Here is a 20,022-nt window from a genome sequence, read left to right on the forward strand (position 1 = left end):
TGTCTGAGAACATGCCTGCAGTGTTCATCAAAAGATCCGCCAAGGTCAGTTTTTCATAGACATAGATGTGAAACTGGCATTCTACAAACACAGATGGGTACAAATGCTTTTAGCTTTGAGAAGCTATCAACACCTGAAAAAACAAATGTCTTCTAAGACTGGATTCATACAGGATGCTGCTAAAAAGGTTGCATGATTTGAGTAACTGAGACCTTTTTTTTAACCTTAATGGTACGGTTCAAGCCTTGAGATATAAGACGCTGAAGAGCTGAAGAGCAGAAGAGTAGGTGCTATATATTTTAAAATTTTATTACAGAGATTTTGTTGTTGTTAGTCTTCTTGAAATTCTTTTAGCTTCTCCCAGCACCCCTCCTGGTGTATTTTCAAATGCCCTTTGATTTCGGCAAGCGGCAAATCCAGTTCATCACAAACAAAGCAACATGTACTGCATGTGACTTGTGTTACAGAGTCACATAGGCAACAATAGAAAAAATGCCTGCTTTCACTCAAAAATTGGCATGGGGTAGGGGGAGAACCAGAGAGAGGGATGGATGGAATGAGAAAAAAGGAATGGGGAGGGAGAATGGTGGTGGGGAAATGAGTCCAATAGGACTTCCTTGTGAGTAAATATGCATATGTGCCATTGCACAAGGACAAGGCAAAGGCCGTTCCCCCAGGAAAGGGCAGCTGAGTGTTTTGAAGGAGGTGAGAGAGGTGAAATCACATACTTGAGATGGCGTCAAAACTACCCCAACCTCATAGTGAGTCAGTTTACCGGATGATAATAGCTGCGACTGGGTGGGTGCAATGGGAACCTTTGGTCCTTGGGATGCCATTGGATTCCAGCATCCAACATCTCTGGCTGATAGGAATTGGAACCCAACAACATCCAAAAAGCCAGAAGTTCCCCTCATCGGCTCTAGAGCATGTTGCCTGAGGACCTGTTAGCAATTCAGCTGCCTCAGTTTGTGACGAAATACCAAAAAAAGAGGCAACACGCCGACCAATTCCAACGGGCGAAATATAACTTTTTTTATCTTTATAAACTATAACGACATGCGAGACAGTGATCCAAGGTAATCATACTGTTTCGGTTTGATCTTCAGTTTTTTAACTACAAAAAATACAATTGTAAAGTCTTATGCTCTCATGCATGTAACTTTAAAATTTCAATATTCTTGATTAACTAGGGTGTTACCTGTGGTGGAACTGTATATTAAAGCCTTTTCCTGCTTCAGGCAGCAGGGGGTTACATATGTGTATGACCCCTGTTCCGCAGATTGTATACAAACACTAAGGTATGTTTTATTTTTGTATTTTTCCGTATTTTTTCAATGTTAAGATATTATGGACTGTATAGACTCGTGTTCATGCTGGCCATTGGCCTTAATATAATGTATGACATAATTGATGAGATATATTTATTTGATTTATTTTTTGTAGTTAAAAAACTTAAGAAGATCAAACCGAAACAGTATGATTACCTTGGATCACTGTCTCGCATGTCGTTATCCTATATAGTAATGTGCAAGTGTCTCTGCGTCCAGATTCCCTGTGTCCCTGTGTCCGCGCTACTGCGCATGTGCCCCATGGACACAGGGATTGGATGCAGAGACTTGACGCGCGCGCGCACACACACACACGCTCTCCCCACCCCACCCCTCTGCCTACCGTTTCCCTCACAGTCCTCAGAAGAATCGCGGCCTTCTCCTGGGTGCCAGCTGGGCTCAGCGGAGCGCCCCGACGAAGCGGCGGCCGTGGGAGGGGCCAACCGCCTCCCCATGCACTGCCGCCAAAAGAGCCCGAATCACGGCCTTCTCCTGGGCGCCCGCTGGCCAGCTGGGCTCAGTGGAGTGCCCAGACAAAGCGGCGGCCGTGGGAGGGGCCAATCGGCCCCCCCAGGTGCTGCCGCCGCCGAAAAAGGCTGAATGCTCTAGCACCCGTTTATTAAACGGGCTGGATGACACAAGTAGTTTATAAAGATAAAAACAGTTATATTTCACCTGTTGGAATTGTTCAACGTGTTGCCTCTTTTTTTTTTTTGTATTTTGACTCAAGTCTGCAACACAGGGGTTGTTTCATCAGTTTGTGACCAGCCAGCTCACCACAGACTGCAAGCGGCCATTTGAGCAACTTCAAGAAGACCAGGCTCGGTCAAGGTGTAACAGGTAACTGGCCGAAGATTGCTCCACAAAATGTCATTTGAGGATGCCAGCTTGAAGATAGTTCCAAGCAGCAAGTGTAGGACCTGCCAGCAGCTGTCAGGAAACAGGAGCTCAGGAAGGGTTTAACATTTCCTCTTTTCTTCACCTATGTTTCTATTATGCCACGAAAACTAGCATATATGCCTCAGATATATCTTAAGCTGTTTCTTTCTTTCAGCCATAGACTCTTTTTCTTATCACCCCACCCCACCCCCTTTCTGACACTGAGGAAAATACACAATGGGTCGTGAATATTTAATGGTTCCTCTCATTTTACAGGTTTTAGTTTAAAGGTAACCATAGCACACGCATACATCCATTATTAATCGCTGAACAGCTCTGTAGCTTCTTAGGACTCCACTTTCCTTTAGATGTTAGCTTCATATGAGCAGTGGCGCCGTCAGTGGAAAACAACTTTGATATTGTTTTAAGTGTGAGAATCTGGCAAATGCGATGACAACCTAGACCAGTAGGATGTAAGCGGCTGATTTCGGCGGATGGGACAATGTTTAAGAGCGACAGCAAGGGCGAGGGCGAGAGGCAGCCGAGGAAAGTCCGATTCCGGGTCGCTTCTTCTCACAGCGGGAGAGTGCTCAAGGAGGTGTACGCCGACGGGGAAACCTCTGACTCCTTGGATTCCGAGTGCACCAGCAACTCGGAAACAGACCCAAACAGCAGGCTGAGTGAATCGGACGGACCGCACAACGGAAACCTTGGGTCGGAGTGGGATGAGAACGAGAACGTGGGGGATGACATGCTCATTTTCGTGAGAGCTGCCAAAGAGAGAGGATTTGGCACCAAAAGAGTCAACATCCTCAGCAAAAATGGCACCGTTCGAGGAGTCAAGCACAAAGTCAGTGCTGGTCAAGCCCTCTTTGACAATTTAACAAAGGTATTTGAGGTAAGTGAAACGGCTTTGCTCCTAGTCTTTCTGTCTCCACTTTCAAATTATCCCAAAGCACGCGCCATATTTTTGTCTATGTATGCTCAACATTCAGAGTCCATAACAACATCCCAGAGATTAATTCATAAAACGAGAGGTCCTTTTGATCTAGAGGTCAGTCTTTGATACCATTGCAACAAAAACAAAAAAAATAAAATTAAAATTGACATTACTGGTGGCCAAATGGAAGCCTGCAGGGTAGATCGCACCCCCAAAAAACCTCAAAGGGGAACACTCTAAAGATCTCTGGAAAGATCTTCACCACATGTTGTATTAAATATTCTTTTCAAGCACTTTTGGGGTATGTAGTCCTCTTTAGCCCTGCTCAGGTGATCAAAATGATGTGTGGGGACTCAAATGGTGTAAGGGTATGGGGTGAACTCCCAGGCTTCGCTCCAAAAGCCCTCATGTCATGGGGAGAATTCTAACCATGTGACAATCGCCTCGCAGTCCTTCATGCTCGATACCTGAAAGGTCAGGTCAGTTCAAAAGGGGGCGGGGCCACTGCACATGGGGATGCTGGGAGTGGGGCAGGAAATGGAGAGTTTAAATGATGCTCCCTTTGGAAGATGCCATCTGAAATAGACTGCTGTTCACCATTTCATTTAAAAATCGGCCTTGTCAGAAATATTTCATTTTTATATCAGGTTCTGATGTGGTTAATCAGTCCTGTTTCTAATGATCAATTTCAATATTGTAAAAACATGCTTCTCACAGCAATTACATCATCATCATCATCATCATCATCATCATTATTATGTAGCACTACAACTGATCTCAGTAATTCTTATAATCCTCTAAAGTAGACTAGCATTATTATGTAATGGTGGAGATGGGGAGCAGAGCCAAGAGTTGGTAACTTGCCTAAAGGTTATCTAGCTGGGTCCTAGCAAAGGCAAAATTTGAATTGTGGACTTTTGGGTTTGTAGCTGTGCCTCTCCTCCACTATGCAATTTGAGATTTAAAGTAAAAAAGAGTAGTGCATACTTGTCTGCAAGATTTTTCTTGCATGTAGGAATTTTGTCGTGTTTGAAGTGCTCCTTGGTGGTGAAGAAAAAGAATTCTCAAAGGAGATTTCTTCCTTCCTTCCTTCCTGTTCAACCTGTTCTGGATTTTAGCCCTAGCAGTATTAAGCCCTGGTCATATCCAGCTTGAATTAACCCCTGAAAACCATTGTTGGTTTTTACAAGCAGGAGTTAGATGATCTAGCCTCAGTCAAGCACTTTTCAGACTTACCTTTTTAATGGGACAATTAAATACATGCCTAAAGTTGCAATCCTCTGCACATTTACCTGGGAGTTAGTCCCTTTGAATGCAGCATTCCTTTCTTCTGAGTAGACATGCAGGTGATGCATTGTCACCCTCTGCCGCTGAAGTCCAGAGGACTTAAATATTCCAAGGACTGGATGGATCATGTCCATCCTGCCTAATGGTGGGTTCTATCCGGTGCCGTTACTCAGCTGACATAAAGGTTTCCATCAGCGGAACAAGGGAGGGAAGAAACTTTTGGTGATTCAACCTTTCTGCTGCAGACCATCACCTCCCTAAATCTGCTCCAGACGGTTGGGGGACCCTCCAGAGTAAATTTAGAGGGGTGCAGATAGGAGGGGACACCACTAAAAATTGCTTCTCTCCCTGTTCTGCTAATAGAGGCCCGACGATCCCTGTTGGATACAACCCAGTAATTCCTAGTGAGATATACTAAGGTTGCAAATAAATTATTAATCCTTCTTATCACCCTTTCCTTCTGGTGATTTTCAGGTTGAAAATAATGAATGTTCTTTGTACGTCATGTTAAGTCTTGAAATGATTACGTATGCGAAGCATTAATTTTGGACTTCTGAAAACGGATTAAGAATGGAAATGTGTCATTACATCACAGTCATATGGTATAATTTTAACAGCTTTAGGCAGCTGTTTGCATCTTTACATCTTCCTTATGTAAAAATGCATTCTTGCAAACTCCCACCAACTTGTCCAACCAAGAATATTACCTTTGATAATGAATAATGGCACTAACAGTGTCCACACAAAAACACTTTAGTAGAGGGGAAAGAAAACTGAATTAGAGCTCCCTGTCTTAATAAGACCCTCCTCTCACTAACTGTAGGAAAGGATTAAATTGCTTCATTTGAATTTTTTTCCCATTCTGAGTACTTGGACTGCAACCTTCTTTGTACAATAAATTTCAGGACTCCTAGAGAAATAAGTCAATTGAATTCAGTATATGTCTACTCAGAAGTAAGTCAACTGAGAATGGCGATGTGTGATTATAGCGTAAATGTATGGTTTATTGATATAAAATCCTAACATTTATATATTGAGGAAATAGAAAAATATATATCAAAATATCAAATGTTAACTAATTATATTTTTCTAAATCTCATTTTCAGCCTTTAAACATTGATTATTATTCAGTTCATTTTATTTACATATTTACAACATTATATACCATTAATTAAGTGGAGTGCAATGAGAAATATATTAAAACAGTATAAAATTCAACACACACACACACACACACACACACACACACACACACACACACACACGTATGCAAACTATACAGCACATCAAAAACCCCAAACAAAGCTTGAGTAAGTGGGAAAGTTTGCAACAACTGTCTGTAACTTAGTACAGAAGATATGTGTGCAGTGTTCAAATGGAGGGAATTCCATAAGATAGGTGCTGCTACCCAGAATGCCATGCTGAAAGTTGATGGGCAGATGTCCTACAGCAGAATCTCTGGTCAAATACAGTGGTCAGGCAGGGGGTGCAGGAGACCAGGCTATAGGAGCCCCCACAAGGTTGATAGGTGTCTTGTGATTGATTATGTGAGGTAGGTCTTACTTGGGCTCCCCCAATATTTTGTTCAAGTTGGCACTCCTGGACCAGACAGTTCCTCAGGTAGTAATAATAATAAAGGTAAAGGGGCCCCTGACCATCAGGTCCAGTCGTGTCCGACTCTGGGGTTGCAGCGCTCATCTCGCTCTATAGGCCGAGGGAGCTGGCTTTTGTCCGCAGACAGCTTCCGGGTCATGTGGCCAGCATGACAAAGCTGCTTCTGGCGAACCAGAGCAGCACACGGAAACGCCATTTACCTTCCCGCCGGAGCGGTCCCTATTTATCTGCTTGCACTTTGATGTGCTTTTGAACTGCTAGGTGGGCAGGAGCTGGGACCGAGTAACAGGAGCTCACCCCGTCGCAGGGATTCGAACCACTGACCTTCTGATCAGCAAGCCCTAGACTCTGTGGTTTAACCCACAGCGCCACCTGTATTATTTATACCTTGACCATCTGGCTGGGTTTCCCCAGCCACTCTGGGCGGCTTCCAACTGAATATTAAAAACACAATACAGCATTAAGCATTAAAAACTTCCCTAAACAGGGCTGCCTTCTGATGTCTTCTAAAAGGCTGGTAGTTGTTTTTCTCTTTGACATCTGACGGGAAGGCGTTCCACAGAGTGGGTGCAACTACCGAGAAGGCCCTCTGCCTTGTTCCCTGTAACTTCACTTCTCGCAATGAGGGAACCCCAGAAGACCCTCGGTGCTGGACTCAGTGTCTGGGCTGAACGATGGGGGTGGAGATGCTCCTTCAGGTATACTGGGCCGAGGTCGCTTAGGGCTTTAAAGATCAGCACCAACAGTTTGAATTGTGCTCGAAAACATACTGGGAGCCAATGCAAGTCTCTCAGGACTGGTGTTATATGGTCTCGGTGGCCACTCCCAGTCACCAGACTAGCTGCCGCATTCCGGATTAATTGCAGTTTCCTAAGCTACCTCATTGGCTCTGTTAATAGTCACATGTAACAAGGAGTGACCTGGGATGAATATATGAATTCCATTCTCCATCAAAAGACAAATGCAGCCACTTTATTAAGTGGAACCGGAACATACCCTCCAACTCCTGGATTGAAAAATCCGGGATCGGCGGCGGCGCGGCCCTGGAAGTCGCTTCTACGCATGACATTGGGGTGGGGGTGGGGGTGAGGAATCACACCTAACATCTGAACCATCCAGTCAGAAAGATATTGATTTCTGATCCTCAGCCATGAAGCTGCCAAAAATATGTCCTCAATGGGGAACTTGGATAATGGATGGGAAACTTCAGAGAGGCAAATGTGGCCTTCAAAGCCTTCCAACCTGGCCCTCAGGGCTCTCCCCTGTGAAACTCCCTTTTCTCAGATCACACCCCTCTCTGGTTCTGCTTTGCATCCTCTTGGAATGTTTTTGCCTGGTTGGTATGTGTCATTGAACTCTAATAATGTCTCTTACTTGTTTGGATGGAGGATTAAGAGGTGTGTGTGTGTGTGTGTGTGTGTGTGTGTGTGTGTGTGTGTGTGGAAACTAGCCTCTTGCATAAAGGTAAAAATTTGCATATGTTGCCCTGCCTCCTTTTGCTTCTGCCCACCACTAGCATGTGTCCTCCACAATGCTGCCCAGAGGAGAATGAGACCCTTAGACTGAAGAAAAAAAAAGTTCCCCACCCCGTCCTAGATTTAACTGGAACCGTTTCTCTTCAAAAGGATCCCTTGGGCCTAACACTGCTTCAAAATTCCCTCTTACTGAAAAAGGTCCACACACTTGACCTAGTTACAAATTCTCTTTTCAACTAAAAACACGGGGAAGTTATTTAAGATAGGAGAAGGCGACAAAAGGCAGAGTTGGGCTGCAATAGCAGGCAGGTAGTTTTGTCCAGAAAGGCAACGTGAAGAGTCTTAGAAAGGACTACCCTTATTTATTTATTTTGTCAGCTGAATTTTACACAACCATACGTGTTGGACCTAAAAGGGTGTCCCCACATCTTGCAGGGAGGTTAAACAGATAGATACTGTCACAGTGGCCGGAGTGGACTGCTTCAGAGTAACGACGCTACGCAGCTCTGCATTTTATTCTTTTATTGGTGCTGCGTATTTACAGTGCTCAAGTCATTGCTATTTACACGGAGCGATGTTGTCAGTCGGTTTCAGAACCTCCTAATGGCTTTTGGCGCGTCTTTCTCCAACACAAAAGCTTTGGCAGACCCATCCTCTTGCCCCTCCTCTTCCTGCGTAATTCTGGAGTTGGAGGGATGGGTCTTCCCCCCTTGCTTGCCCCTTCCTGTCCCACCTGGGACCCTGGCTCCTCTACCTTGCCTGAGCCTCGGACACGACTTCCTGCTTCCCCACTGGAATCGGAACTCTCCCTGCTTTCCCCTTTGCTCGGGGACGGGCTTGAACTCAGGAGGGGAGGGACTTCGCGATATCCCCTGTCCCTCACATCCACCCCCCTCCCAAGCTCTCCTTCACCCCTCCCCAGGCCCCCCCCATGTGTCGGTGACGACTGGAAGCCTAAGAACTCAGTGCTCTCCGAGCCCGTTGGTGTGAATACCTCCCCCCAGTCCTGCGAGCCCCCCCCTTCCGCCTGGGCGGACGGGAATCCCAAAAAGTCCGTGGCGTCAGAGCTGGTGGGGGTAAAAACGTTCTGCCAATCTGCTCCTTCCTCTGACTGGGTGGATCTCGGTGACACCCATACCTCATCCTCTGGTTCCTCAAACTCCGCTTCCCAGCGCCATGGTGAGCTGCTCTCCCGTGCCTCCTCCTCCTCCCCCTCCCTTTCCATGTGCCAGGGCTTGGGTCTGTGGGGAAAGAGGGCGTGAAATTCTTCCACCAAGAATTCCTCCTGTATCTGAGTGGCTGGGACCCATTCATTCTGGGACGGTGGAGCATCCTCCCATGCCATGAGGTACTCCAGTCCCCCCACCCCCCACCTTGAATCCAGGATGGCCGTGGCCTCATTGAGTTGCTCCCTGCCTTCCCTCTCCCCCCCTCCCTCGGGGGTTTGTTCGCTGTCTCGGAGCCTGCTGCTTTCCCTGTACGGCGACAGCAGCGATCTATGAAACACTGGATGCACCCTCATGTCCTCTGGCAGTGCCAGCCTGTATGCCACCGGGTTTACCTGTTGCGTGACCGTGAAGGGGCCCAGCCTTTTGGGTGCCAGCTTTTTGCACCTCCCTCTGGTGGGAAGGCCCTCCGAGGACAACCACACCTTGTCCCCCACCCTGATGACCTCCCCTTGTCGCCTGTGGCGATCTGCCCCCTTTTTGTACGCTTCCTTGGCCCTCTCCAAGTGTTCTCTGAGCTGCTGGTGCACCGTCTCCAGTTCCTCTGCCCAATCCTCAGCCTGTGGGCCCTCCTCCTCCTCCTCCTCCCTCTCCCTCTCTGGGAAAGATCTGAGGTCGCGCCCGTAATTGGCCTTAAAGGGCGACACCCCTGTGGAGACGTGCACTGCATTGTTGTAGGCAAATTCTGCTAGTGGCAAGCGATCCACCCAGTCCGTTTGCCGCTGGCTGACGTAGCATCTCAGGTACTGCTGCAGAATGGCGTTGACCCTCTCCGCTTGTCCGTTGGTCTGCGGGTGTCTAGCCGTCGACAAGCTGACCTCCACCTGCAGGAGGTTCATGAGCCGCCGCCAGAACCTGGAAACAAATTGGCGGCCACGATCCGAAATAACCCTTAAAGGTAATCCATGCAGTCTGAAAATGTGATCAACAAACAGTTTGGCTGTCTCTTCTGCCGAGACTGCCCTGGCACACGGTATAAAGTGACACATTTTGGACATAAGGTCCACCACCACCAACACTGCAGTCTTACCCCTGGACGAAGGCAGATCTGTGATGAAGTCCATGGACACCACTTCCCACGGCCTGTGTGGTGTGGCTAAGGGCTCCAGCAACCCTGGTGGCGCTGCTCTGACCACCTTCGCCCGCTGGCAGGTGGTACAGCCCCTTACATAGTCTCGAACATCTTCCCGCACCCCTGGCCACCAGAAGTGTCTCATGACTAGGTGAGCGGTTTTGTCCCTTCCAAAATGCCCCGCTGTAGGGTTGTCGTGCATCTGCTTGAGGACCGTACGTCGAAGCTGGGTGGTGGGTAGGTACAGCGCACCCTTGTAGAAAAGCAGCCCTCTGCGTTCTGCAAAGTCTTTTGCCTGCTCCCTCCCCCCTCTCAGTTCTCTGAAGATGCGGTTGGCAAATTCATCCGCTGCCGTCATTGCTGTGAGTTCTGCCTCGCTCACCACAGCTGCTCCGCAGGACCATGCCGACGGGGGGAAAATGTGCCTTGGGGCTGGTGGCGCCTCCTCCTCCATGTACTCTGGCTTGCGGGAGAGGGCATCCGCCCTGACATTCTGCTCCCCCGGGATGTAGTGGATGGAGAAGTTGAAGTTCGAGAAGAACTCTGCCCACCGTATCTGCCGCTGGTTGAGCACCCTGGCAGTTCTCCAGAACTCCAGGTTCTTGTGGTCTGTGCACACCTGGATGGGGTGCTTCGCGCCCACCAGGAAGTGTCGCCAGTGCTGGAACGCAGCGTAGATCGCAAGAAGTTCCCTATCAAACACTGTGTAGTTGCGTTCAGGCTGTGTCAGCTTCCTGGAGAAGAAGGCACAGGGTCTCCACTCCCTGTTGGCGTCCAGTTGCAACAAAATTGCGCCCACAGCTTTTTCAGAAGCATCTGTCTCAATGCGTAGGGGCGCGTCCTGCACCACATGGAACAGGTTTTGGTCTGAGGCGAACACTCTCTTGAGGCTTTCGAACGCTGCTTGCGCCTCTGGTGTCCACTTGAACTTCTGCTTGCCTCTCAGGCAGTCCGTGATGGGAGCCGTAACGCGAGAGAAGTCCTTGATGAACTTCCTGTAGAAGTTAGCGAAGCCTAGTAGGCGTTGGGCATCTTTGCGCGTCCTGGGGCTGTGCCAGTCCAGGATGGCCTGCACCTTGTCCTTGTCCATCGCCAGCCCCTTGTCTGACAGCTTGTAGCCCAGGAAGTCCACCTCTTTGGTGTGAAACTTGCACTTCTCCAGCTTCACATACAGGTGGTGCTCCTTCAGGCGTTGCAACACCTCTCTGACATCTTTCACATGCTGCACTGGGTCATTCGAGTAGATAAGGATGTCATCTAGGAAGACCAAGCATTTCCTGAAGAGGAGGGACCCCAGGACGTGGTGCATGAAGGCCTGGAAGCATGCTGAGCCCCCTTGCAAACCGAAGGGCATCACCAGATATTCAAAAGAGCCCAGAGGCGTGAACATCGTGGTTTTCCATTCATCTCCTTCCCGGATCCTGATCAAGTTGTACGCCCCCCTTAGGTCCAGCTTGGTGAAAATCTTGCCCCTGCGTGCCGCTGTCAGGAGATCATCCACTCTGGGCATGGGGAAAGCCACGGGCTCTGTCACCGAATTCAGCCGTCTAAAGTCCACCACAAGACGGCGCTGTTGCGTGTCTTTCTTGTCCACCCAGAAGACCGGGCTGCCCCCTGCTGCCTTGCTTTCCCTTATGAACCCCCGCTTGAGGTTCTTGTCGATGAAAGCGCGCAGATCCTCCAGCTCCTGGTCTGACATGGCGTACAGCTTGGCTGGGGGTATCGTCGCCCCTGGCACCAGGTTGATCTGGCAGTCAAAAGGCCTGTGCGGGGGTAGGTGGTCGGACTCCGCTTCGCTGAAGACCTCCTGCAGGTCCCAGTACTGCTTGGGTATTGCCTCACCCCCTTTGATATGCATGGTGGCCACCGTGGCTATCGGAGGCCCCTCCCCTGGTTGGTGCTGCATGCAATGTTCCAGACAAAAGTCTGACCCAAACGTGATGCACCTCTGGTGCCAACTGATGGAGGGGTCGTGGCGCGCCAGCCAGCTCATGCCCAAGACGATGGGGGGGTCTGAGATGGTGGTGACGTTGAACGCCAGTGTCTCTGAGTGCCTTCCCACCGTCATTCTCATGGGGGGGGTTTGATGTGTGATGGCCCCTCCCAGCAGCTCCCTGCCGTCAATGGTTGCTACGTGCAGAGGAAAATCCAACTGCAAAAGCTGGATTTGGTGCTCTTCTGCAAAGCTTCTCGAGAAGAAGTTGGCGGACGCCCCACTGTCAATTAAGGCGAGGACCGTCAGGGGATAGCCATTTGGGAGCGTTAGCGTCACTTCTAGAACCACTCCTGCTCTGGGAGGGGTGGGCTGGCTCTGCACCTCTCTGTGCGGGTGGGCGGGCTGGGGCTGTTGTCTGCTGACTGTGCCTGGCTGCTGCCCCTTGTCTCCTGCAGCCAGGCTTTCCCGTTTCCCTGCTGTGGTGCTGCGTCAGTGGGGGAGGGCACCACCGTTCCCGCCTTTCCTTGCCACTCCCTGCGATGTGGGCAGTCTCTGACGAGATGCTGGGGTGAGTTGCAGAGAAAGCAATTCCCGCCCCTTCCCTCCTTGCGTCTTGGCGCCGCTGGGGTTTGAAAAGCCCGCGCGCGCGCGCTATCAATCTGCATGGGCTCCTGGTCCTGGCTGGCTCCAGGCGTGGCCTGAAAGGGTTGTTGAGGGAGTGGCTTCTCCTGCGACCGTGGGAACCAAGCCCGCTTTGCGCGCGTCGCTTGCTTGTCGTTCCACCGGGATTCCTGCCTCACCCCCACCGCCAGAGCTGCTTTGCTCAGCTGATCCATAGTACTGGGCTTTGGACCTCTCGAGAGTTCATCCTTCACCTCCTCGCTCAAACCCAAGTAAAACGCAGCTTGCATGGGAGGCGAATCCAAAACCCACCCCAGTCTGTGCACCAGCATGGTGAATTTCGCCCAATATGCGCGAACTGTCATATTTCCTTGGCGTAAATTATGCAGTTCCTCCTTAGTCTGGTCCAAATGACTATCGGACGAATACATCGTCCTCAAACCTTCTAGAAATTGTTGGACATTTTTCATGCAAGGATTCTTGGTTGCGATTAATGGTCTTAGCCACTCCCTGGCTGCTCCGGTGAGATGTTCCACAATAAACGCTACTCTGTGCTCATCATCGGGGAACTCATTCTGGTGCAGCTCAAGAGCATACACGATCTCAGTCTCAAAGCCCTGAAACTCCTTCGGGTCTCCATTGAACTTGCTTACAAGGGTCCCTGCTCTCCTTCCTGGCAGCACTTGGACTTGGGGAGCCCCTCCCGCCTTGTTTTTCTCTGCATCCAGCTTGTTTTGGAGGTCTACCGCCACCGCCCTTAAATGCTGCTCTTTTTCCTGGAGCTCTCTCACCTGTTCCGCAAGTTGTAGCCGGTCGTCCTGGACCTTCTTAGTCTCCTCTTTAGCTGCCTTCAATTCTCCCTGCGCCTGCAGCGACAGCTGTTGCAGTTCTAGCTGGGCTTGCTCAGCGATCTGCCGCCACTTCTCCGCCTCGGACACGCTCATCCCGGCAACTCCGAAGTAGCCCAAAAATGATTAGGAGGTTGCTGTCACAGTGGCCGGAGTGGACTGCTTCAGAGTAACGACGCTACGCAGCTCTGCATTTTATTCTTTTATTGGTGCTGCGTATTTACAGTGCTCAAGTCATTGCTATTTACACGGAGCGATGTTGTCAGTCGGTTTCAGAACCTCCTAATGGCTTTTGGCGCGTCTTTCTCCAACACAAAAGCTTTGGCAGACCCATCCTCTTGCCCCTCCTCTTCCTGCGTAATTCTGGAGTTGGAGGGATGGGTCTTCCCCCCTTGCTTGCCCCTTCCTGTCCCACCTGGGACCCTGGCTCCTCTACCTTGCCTGAGCCTCGGACACGACTTCCTGCTTCCCCACTGGAATCGGAACTCTCCCTGCTTTCCCCTTTGCTCGGGGACGGGCTTGAACTCAGGAGGGGAGGGACTTCGCGATATCCCCTGTCCCTCACAGATACTGATATAGACAGTGTCTTTCTTCTAGACCAGGCATGTCCAACTCCCAAAAGACTGTGATCTACTCCCAGTATAAAAAAAACTGGCAGTGATCTACCCATTGTCATTGGAGGGAGGAGGAGCGTGCGTGGGGTGGGTGGATTGCCCACAGCTTTTTAGCTTTCCCCCATAACTTTTTGTACACGATAGGGATCCCACGATCTACCAGGATCAGCTGGGGATCTACCGGTAGATCGCGATCTATAGGTTGGACATCCCTGTTCTAGACAAATAGGTGTTGGTACTCACCATGCCAACCTAGCAATTCGAAAGCACGTCAAAGTGCAAGTAGATAAATAGGTACCGTTCCCGCGGGAAGGTAAACGGCATTTCCGTGTGCTGCTCTGGTTCGCCAGAAGCGGCTTTGTCATGCTGACCCACAAGACCTGGAAGCTGTATGCCAGCTCCCTCGGCCAATAATGAGCACCGCAACCCCAGAGTCGGTTACGACTGGACCAAATGGTCAGGGGTCCCTTTACCTTTACCTTTTACTCACCATGAAGTTGTTTCAGCAAGTGCCACAATTTTTAACAACAAGAAAAAAGATGTGCCAGTACTGCGTACCCTTGAGTACCCCCTGGGGAAGCACTGGAAATAGACATATTCAGGTGTGCATGAGTGAAGCGCCTTTTCTACCCCATGTCAGTTCAAAGCTGTTCAGTAGTAGTTGAGGGTGGTGGGGGACTTCAGGCAATGCAGCTTCATTTGCCCCCAATGATGTCACCAAACCTACTCAAGTGGTCAGTGATGTCATCATGGTCACTACGTGATGCATTATTTTTTTTAAGGCAACCCAAGCAATATTGTACGGAGGAGATAAATGGTTTCTAATAGGGATGGCACAAATATATACACAAAAGCATGGAAAATAGACTCTTGGTGGGGTGGGAGATGGGGAGGGTCTGCATAACTTTCATGCCTTTTCAAACGGTCAGTTTGGGCCCCAAAATAATTTGGCACGCCGCCAGCTTGCACTCTCCTTTTTTCCACAAAGCAGATGTGCCAGGATTGGAGCCTTCAATATTCCAAGAAGGCAACACTACTGGTGCCCCATGGGGGTGTTATTTATCCCTCCCCACTTGCCTTTTTGATTGCTGCTGGTGTCTGGAGTGGGAAAAGTTGCTATGGCAACCCCTCCCCCCCTCATCTTCTTTTGCCTGCTTCAATGAGAAGGGAAATGCAGTTGCCATGGCAACATCTTTCCACATCCTCGAGGCAAAGCAGCCAGAAGAAAAGGTGACGTAGCAATTCATTGGTGGCCCTTTCTGTGGGCTTTTGTACCTTTGGGACTGAGAACGAGGGGTTCTGAGTGTCGCCTGGCTTCCCATGCTAAACCAAAGGCGTGCTGGGCTAGAGTTAGATGTTATCATTCTGAAACCAGGAGAGGCCCTCTCTTCCAATGGACAGACCGCTGTACTTGGAATTGAGAAATCTCAGTTGAGTTGACTAGACTAGTCAGCTTTTGCCAAAGCACTGCTTTTTATCCACTGTTCCTCTTCCTTCGCATGAAAATAATAGTGACCTTGCTTCTCTTTTAAAAAATAAATTAGTTGCAAATATAACAGAATGAAATAAAAAGAGAGGATCAATGTCAGCTCACCTTAACAGAAAGGATGAGCCATCAATCCTAACTGAAATATTTATTTATTTTATTAAAAAATTGTCCAGTAGCACCTTAGAGACCAACTAAGTTTGTTCTGGGTATAAGCTTTCGTGTGCATGCAGGTGGCGCTGTGGGTTAAACCACAGGGTCTAGGGCTTGCTGATCAGAAGGTCGGCGGTTTTAATCCCTGCAATGGGGTGAGCTCCCGTTGCTCGGTCCCAGCTCCTGCCCACCTAGCAGTTCGAAAGCACATCAAAGTGCAAGTAGATAAATAGGGACCGCTCCGGCGGGAAGGTAAACGGCGTTTCCGTGTGCTGCTCTGACCCGGAAGCTGTCTGCAGACAAACGCCGGCTCCCTCGGCTATAGAGCGAGATGAGCGCCGCAACCCCAGAGTCGGACATGACTGGACCTGATGGTCAGGGGCCCCTTTACCCTTTACCTTTTAAGGTGCTACTGGACATTTTTTTAATTTTTTTAATTTATTTTGACTGTGTCAGACCAACATGCCTACCTACCTAAATCTATTTTTTTATTGATTTATTAAATTTGTATACCGTCCTTCATCCATAGATTTCAGGGCAGTTTACTATATATTTGGATGTCCGAACTGATATCAAAACCAGATTGATGATGGTATACACAAATGCAGACATATTTATTCAAATGCAGAGACAGCAGGAAGATTTCAGACTATTGAGTAATGGATGGTGGGTGTTTATTCTTCCATCCTCGAAGTATCAGTCTCTAAGGGCTCACAGGGCCCACCTTCATTGTTAGTCTCCCACATTGCAGGAACAGAATTAAAAAACCTGTGAATATCTGCAAATATAAAGGATTTTTTCCAAAACAAAATTAATTTCTGACTGGAAGACAACACAGGACTCACCCGCATCACATGCCTCAAAGAAGCATTATCAGCATTACATCACCAGCAACTATCTGAAGTAGCCCATTTCTTCCTAGGTAAAGTTGGGTCCAATATACTTGAAACATCCATTTTCTAAATTTGAACTATTAAAAGTAGTTGCTTGGAAACCATGTGCAGCATTTGGATGGAGCCTTGTAGACATAGGTGCCAACTCCCAGATTGAATAATCGGGATTGGCACCGGAAGTCGCGTGGTGGCCATTTTGGAAGTGGGCAGAGCAGCACTGGAAGTTGCTTCTACGCATGCTCTGCCCATTTCCAAAATGGCCACAGTGCCAGAAATTGCTTCTGTGCATGTCCAGAGACTCCAGGCATGCGTAGAAGGAGCCTCCCCGGGCCGGTAAGAATCCGGGGGATTTACGGTTTGTTTGTTTTTTAATCCGGGCTGCCAGCGGGAAACGGCTGGAAAAACGGGAGTTTCCCGGGGAATACGGGAGACTTGGCAGCTATGCTTGTAGATTATTCAGTCAGGCATTCAGGCTAGAACCTTAACCATGTCTACACAGAAGTAAGTCCCATCAAATTCTTACTGCCAGGTAAATGTGGTTAGGATTGTGGTCGCAATCCAGGTCATGTAGGAGGACAGCAAGCTATATTTCAGAAAGGGGAGAATCAACATTTGGCAAGAACTTGCTTTTGTACACAAGCAAAGCCAACTGATGAAAAAGATGCATCATCTAAGAACATCTTTTTTTCGATATACATCCTAATAATAATTGTAGTTTTTGTCGACCGCAGAAGAAGCAGGCAATTTTAGCGATTTGGGGCAATGAAATTTGTGCTTTTGGCATGCGTACCTCTGAGCAAGAGTGATGCATACAGGTAGGCTGTAAGTAGAGATGGGAGGAGAAAGATGATTCAGTCCACATTTAAAGGCAAAGCTACATAATCTGCATGTTCCAAAGCAATGAATCAAAACACAGCTGCCCTTTGGAATTCACACTTCTCTGAATTTTGCAGTTCAGTTCTCCCGCCAAGTAAAATATACTAAAATGCATATATTAGGGTAAAGTGTGCATATAAACACACACATTCATGAAAATAACATAAAATGCATTGAATTAGGGGGAAGCTGCTTGGGAAGAAAAGGAGTACATTTGTCAAAAGTGCACAGGAAAATGTGTTTATCGGGAGACATTGGCACTAAAACGCTTGCAATTTTCCGTGAAGATTTTTTTTTTTAAAAAAACAACAACTGCAAATTGCTACAGAAATGTGGAGCAATGGAGAGAAAATGAAATGGGAAGATTTGTCCCTCCCCCCCAACTGAAGCTCCCATGGGTACTGGCTCTTTGTGGATCTTCCTGTGACTCTTGCAGGACACTTTGGGTGTGAGGTGTCAACATCCTCGCTTGACAGCTCCTGATTCAGGCTTCCTGATACCAGATCCTGTGTGAGCTGAGCGCAGCTAACTTGAGCTGACTTTCATAAGTGAAACGGAATCACCTGACCAGTGCAAGTTCTACAGATATCAGCAGGAACACAGGAAACTTACCCCTGGATATATTAAACCCGAAAGTTATGAAAATGCTCGCCAGTTGTATAAGGAGCTTAGTAATCTTAGTTAAACGCAACCCCCCCACCCCCCAAAAGATTTGCTTCTATATAGTCTGCAAGTTTCCTGAAGCATGTGCATTATTTTATAAGCTGGGGGATGCCAATGCTCTTTTTATAGATGTACAGGCATGGATTCAGTGTTGTCTGAATGCCAGATGAGCAATCAGAGAGAGATGATGGAATCTAGACAGATATAAAAAATGCTGTGAAAATGCTTTTAAAAAAAGCATATTTTATATATATACACACGCTTTTTTAAAAAGCATTTTCACAGCATTTTTTATATGTGTCTAGATTCCATCATACACACACACACACACACACACACACACACCCCCCCATCATATACATATATATCAATTACAAAAAGCCAACATGCACCATATTTATATTATATTATATTATATTATATTATATTATATTATATTATATTATATTATAAACCAAAAAGCAATACCAATTCAAATACAAATCATATACATGGCCAATTATAAATTTTGTGTGGCTTCACACATGCTGTGCTTCAAGTTCTAAATACTGTATATTAAATTTGCCATAAGCTCACTATCACCACCTAGTGTCACATTTGTACAATGCGCTTAAAACGTTATATTTGCAGCTGTATAGCTGAGTCCATGAGGTGAAGTGCAACAGTTGCTCTAGTGGAAGCTTGTAGTGCAACAGCCTGCGCACAGAAAGTATTGGGGCTACAGCAGGCTGTTGTGCAGCCAGACATAGGCATAGCTGCCAAGTTTTCCCTTTTCTTGTGAGGAAGCCTATTCAGCATAAGGGAATTTCCCTTAAAAAAAGGGAGAACTTGGCAGCTATGGACATAGGAACCTACTGGCTTCTTGAGCCTTTTTTTTTTAAAAGCCTCTAGAACACAGACTAGACTAGAAGCTAGAACTAGAACTAGAACATAGCTAGGCGACTTTAAATTAATGTCATGTTGAATTCCTTCCTGAGAGTGGACTTCATTACATTTCCTACTTTTTTAAATAAAGAGACATTTCAGACTATTAGCATCGGTTTAGTTCTGCTTCTATGAAAATTGCTCTGTGGATTCTGCAAGGCAGAGAATTCTTTGGATTCTTTGGATTCTCTCTCTCTCTTTTGCTGGACGGCATTATCAAGAGGGAGGCATAAAGACAGCATAGATGATATATGGAAGAGGAACAATCAGAACTTGCTTATGAACAAAGAAAAAGTCACAGCTGGGCAGTGATATGGAATATGCAGGTATACAGGACTGACCATTTCATTCTGATCCTCCCCTTTATTGCTAGTAAGCAACAGGAAAGGACCGTGAATCCATTTTCTGATAACCAGTCCTCTGGATATAGCAACCTTGCTTCCAAATGTAGGTTGTGGTGTAGCTTCTCTGCCTTGCAGACTCTTAGAAGGAGTTGCAAGGCAAATCTTTTTCATTTGTCCTTTAATTTTGCTGACTGCCGACGCTCCTCAAGGATGCCACCTTCGTCACCAGTGAAATATACTTGGAGTCCTGTAGTGACTTCATGCTCTTTATTGCAGCTTGATAGAGGGCTTTTATATATACATTATTTACACAATGAGTCCCGTCTGATTGGCTGTTTCTGCTTCCCTCCTGGAGCCTGATTGGTCTTTTCCTGCAGGCCAATCAGTTGTTGCATTCTACGATCCTACCAGCCTAATAGGCTGATTAACTTCTTCCTGGAGCCTGATTGGTCTTCTCCTGCAAGCCAATCAGTTGTTGCATTCTAGGATCCTACTTGTTCTAGGATCCAAGCTTAGTACATAACAGCATTGCTAGTAAAAAATCTTGAAAGCTGGCTTGTTGTTTTCTTCTTCTTCCAGGTCGGTCTATATTTTGTGATTGATTCCATTTTTTATTTTATTTTTTCTTTAAGTAGATTTTTATGCACAGATTGGATGGTCATCTGTCATGTATGATCTAGTTAAGATTCCTGCATTTCAGGGGGTTGGACTAGATGACCCCCTGGATTCTTTCCCGACTCTACCATTCTATGATTCTGTGATTCATTTCTCTGCTTTTGTTTCCTTCACTGCACATCTCAACACTTTCCGAGTGAAATGTTTAAAGGCGGGGGAGGGGGGAGG

At 47.5% G+C, this 20,022-nt stretch overlaps 1 protein-coding gene across 1 annotated transcript in view; it reads left to right on the forward strand.

Moving 5' to 3' along the window:
* Nucleotides 1-2,709: 2,709 nt before the first annotated feature.
* GRXCR1 (glutaredoxin and cysteine rich domain containing 1) overlaps nucleotides 2,710-20,022 on the forward strand; it is a 45,287-nt gene continuing 27,974 nt past the window's right edge. Inside the window, exon 1 of the mRNA XM_060279138.1 lies at nucleotides 2,710-3,105. Within this exon, the coding sequence (XP_060135121.1) occupies nucleotides 2,710-3,105 (396 nt within the window). The remainder of the gene's footprint in view (nucleotides 3,106-20,022) is intronic.

Source organism: Zootoca vivipara, chromosome 9 (assembly GCF_963506605.1).
Source record: "Zootoca vivipara chromosome 9, rZooViv1.1, whole genome shotgun sequence".
In the NCBI taxonomy this organism is placed as follows: Eukaryota; Metazoa; Chordata; class Lepidosauria; order Squamata; family Lacertidae; genus Zootoca; species Zootoca vivipara.